Source organism: Halyomorpha halys, unplaced genomic scaffold, assembly GCF_000696795.3.
Source record: "Halyomorpha halys isolate HHAL.00 unplaced genomic scaffold, Hhal_1.1 Scaffold39.1, whole genome shotgun sequence".
Taxonomy (NCBI): domain Eukaryota; kingdom Metazoa; phylum Arthropoda; class Insecta; order Hemiptera; family Pentatomidae; genus Halyomorpha; species Halyomorpha halys.
Genome location: NW_027109179.1, coordinates 1,550,509 through 1,553,654, shown reverse-complemented (window position 1 = coordinate 1,553,654; position 3,146 = coordinate 1,550,509). Strand labels below are relative to the sequence as shown.

The 3,146-nt window shown below is 28.0% G+C and overlaps 1 protein-coding gene across 1 annotated transcript in view; it reads right to left on the bottom strand.

Annotated features, from left to right (window-relative positions):
- The window catches only part of LOC106687605 (MOXD1 homolog 1), a 65,887-nt gene that overhangs the window by 8,502 nt on the left and 54,239 nt on the right, over nucleotides 1-3,146 (bottom strand). Inside the window, exons 3-6 of the mRNA XM_014431592.2 lie at nucleotides 2,668-2,829; nucleotides 1,255-1,341; nucleotides 986-1,172; nucleotides 247-351 (exon numbers count right to left, since the gene is read on the bottom strand). Coding sequence (XP_014287078.1) covers nucleotides 247-351; nucleotides 986-1,172; nucleotides 1,255-1,341; nucleotides 2,668-2,829 — 541 coding nt within the window. The remainder of the gene's footprint in view (nucleotides 1-246; nucleotides 352-985; nucleotides 1,173-1,254; nucleotides 1,342-2,667; nucleotides 2,830-3,146) is intronic.

The window sequence follows — 3,146 nt, the reverse complement described above, 5'->3', positions numbered from 1 at the left end:
TATAGAAGTCCCAAATTTTTCAACCTGTTAACCTTTTACTACAAAATTAACTATTTATTTGTAAATGAATGAAATTTAAAAAAAAAAACATGTTTACATTTATTCTTATTATTACCTATATATAATAACAAAGTAAATTATGTGACATCTGCTTTCCCTTTTGTTAATTATAATATTACATTTGCACACATAAAAATTAAATTAGAAAAACAGATTTCATGAAGATTTAGAATTTAATTATATTACCTCTTTGCATAGCAGGATTGTCATAATGAATTTCCAACATGAAATATGTTGACTTTCCTTCGCCCTCTGCCATCGGGAGTCCAATATGTTGTGGTAATAATTGACCTGAATAATAAAAAAATATTTTTGAAACCATTTTTTTTTTAAATAATAATAATAACAAAGCTTTATTTACAAATTTACAATAAGAAAATAATTATTTTGCATAGATAACCATCCTTAGAATCGAACATTATTGGGCTTCGTATAAATAAAATTGTATTTAATTTATGCGATCTCCAAAATCTTAATAATTACCTACAAAAAATAAAGTAATAAAAAGAAAGAGAAAGATGAAATAAATGCATGAACAATTTTAGCTTAACAAAACATGTTCTTTTGTAAATGAATCCCTAAAACAAAGTTTTATTGTAGTTCCCATTTACTTTTATTGATGAATTTTTGGAATTGTCGTACTCAAATATGAAGCAGTTTGTGTTATGAAAAGTGTTTGTATTGAGGGGAGCTCCATGTTTCAGAACATAAAGCTATTTTTATGTAGTGGGGGGTAATCATCGATTATTCTCGTTGATAAATTTTGGATTCTTTTTAATTTTTCTAAAATTGTTTACTATGTTTAAGACCAAACAGGTGAGTCATATAATTGAAGTCAAATAATGCTTTGTGTAGTGGACCGAGAATAGCTTTATAATTCTAACAGCCTGGTTTTAGAAAATCATTTTTTTTTAACATTCATTACCTTGACTTCCTGTAGCCCAAACTATAACAGGTGTATGGCAGGCAGTCCACTCCTTTGGAGTGTGTGTATCATGGCAAGGTGCACCAGGATGGCTTCCGAAAACTTCGAATTGGGGCCCGCCGAGGCACTCATAAAAGACCATCTTGGCTACCAAGGCACTATGTCCATCTTCTACTATTGGTTTGTACTGTAAGTGATAATATAAAAATAAAACAAAAAATATTATAAAACAGTGATAAAAATAAAAACGTATTTAGCTCTTTACTTACTCCAATAATATGGTGTTTCTTTGAAAGTTGAGGTACTTTATAAATTTTGCACCAGTGAAAAGATGGCTTATCAGTAGGAAGAGTAAACTGAAACAAAATAAAAATACCATATATATTTCTTGGAGTGATTATCATTCATAAGTTTGAAATCTGATCAGTTACTGTTTGAAGTGGAGGGATTATTGAGAAAGTAGAGGGAATGCTGTAAGTGCTTTATTCATATCGAGGGTTTTTACTCTTGTAAACAAATGCTAAAATAATAGCTAAATATGCTATGTGTTTGTCATTGTACAAAACTCTTACTATTCGATATCTGATTTACAAGGAAGAATCAGTTGGACTGATAATGTTGGAGTCTTTATAATTAATAATTCTATTTTGAATGACTGTCATTTGACTGTGTAGGGGGATTTTAAAGATAATAAAGAGTAAGATTGAGTGGCGGATGTGAAAAGGATCTCAAAACAGTAAATGCTTTATTGAAAGCTGTTTTATTAAAATATTTTACTCTCTTTACCTTTTGGTACAGCTTAGCGTATATAGTGCTTGACTAATCTGTTACTTATGTCAGAATGAAAGCATTTCATTTCTATTAATTTAATCAATCTTAAATTAATATTTTCTATTTTTTTTTTATAAAGCTAGGGAGATTACATGCTCATGTGCAAAAATGAATAATCCCCTCTGCCTTGTACATTGGCAAAAGTATATTAGTTCTGACTTAAATTATTGTGACTGCATATATTTTATATATAATCTTTTCACTTTTTTGAGACTGTTATTATCGTTTAAATAAAATAATTTGTATCCTAGTAAAGTCTCTAAACACTCTTTATTATTTCTTTAAATATCTAACGGCTTGGCTAACCTGGCCATCTTCAAGGACAATCTTAAATATAAATTTACATCTTACATGCTACAATTTAAAAACTTTTTGCAGGCTATTCTGTTCAGGTATAACTTAACACTATTATCATCTCTTATCACACAATATGTGTACACAAAATAATAATGTAAAGTTAATCTGTAATTAACAGTTTTGAAATTTAATGGAAAAGTGACAAAATAGGGTAATTTGACTGAAATTAATAACCTGGGCTAAATAGCCTACAAAAGTTTTAAAATTGTTGAATGTGAGGTGTAAATTAATATTTAAGATTGTCCTTGAGGATGGTCAGGTTGGCTATAACATTGGACATTTAAATAAATAATAAAGAGTGTTGGGTACAAATTATTTTATTTAAACAATAAATGTATTTTATTAAAATAAATATAAATAAAAATACCAAGATCTATAAGACCATTATGTTTGTTAGAAGTTACTGATGGCAAAAAAAAAAAAGTTCTTTTTTATATGTTATGAAGAAAATCTTCATGAAATTATCAAAAAATAGAGTTTATAAAATTACTTACATCTTGGGCGATGACATCCCAAAATTTGTGACCGACTAAATCTTCTTGATGAATCGAAGAGCCAATGTGAAAACTTTTAGGACCAGACCACTCAATGGCATCCCATCCAAATCTTCGGGGATCCTCTTCGCTCACTGTCCATATTAATCTCATTGTGTCATTCTGGATAGTTAAAAAAAGTGCATTAGTTAGTAAGATTTAAATATGAAATAACTATTATAATAATATATGACCTTTCAGTAATTGAGAGATTTGTGGTTCTGTTCAACACAAAAACTTTCTTTTTCATATTATTATTGTTCAATAAATGTGCTTAAGAGGCAACTCTTCACAATATTTAAGTTAAAATGGTAGTACAATCTTAATTTTAAAAGTTCTTATTTTCAAAATATTCTTGAGATAATTATATTTAAACTCTTTAAAGGACATCGAGTGATATTTATCTCATTATAGAAGCAACATTAAAAAAAAAAAAAAAA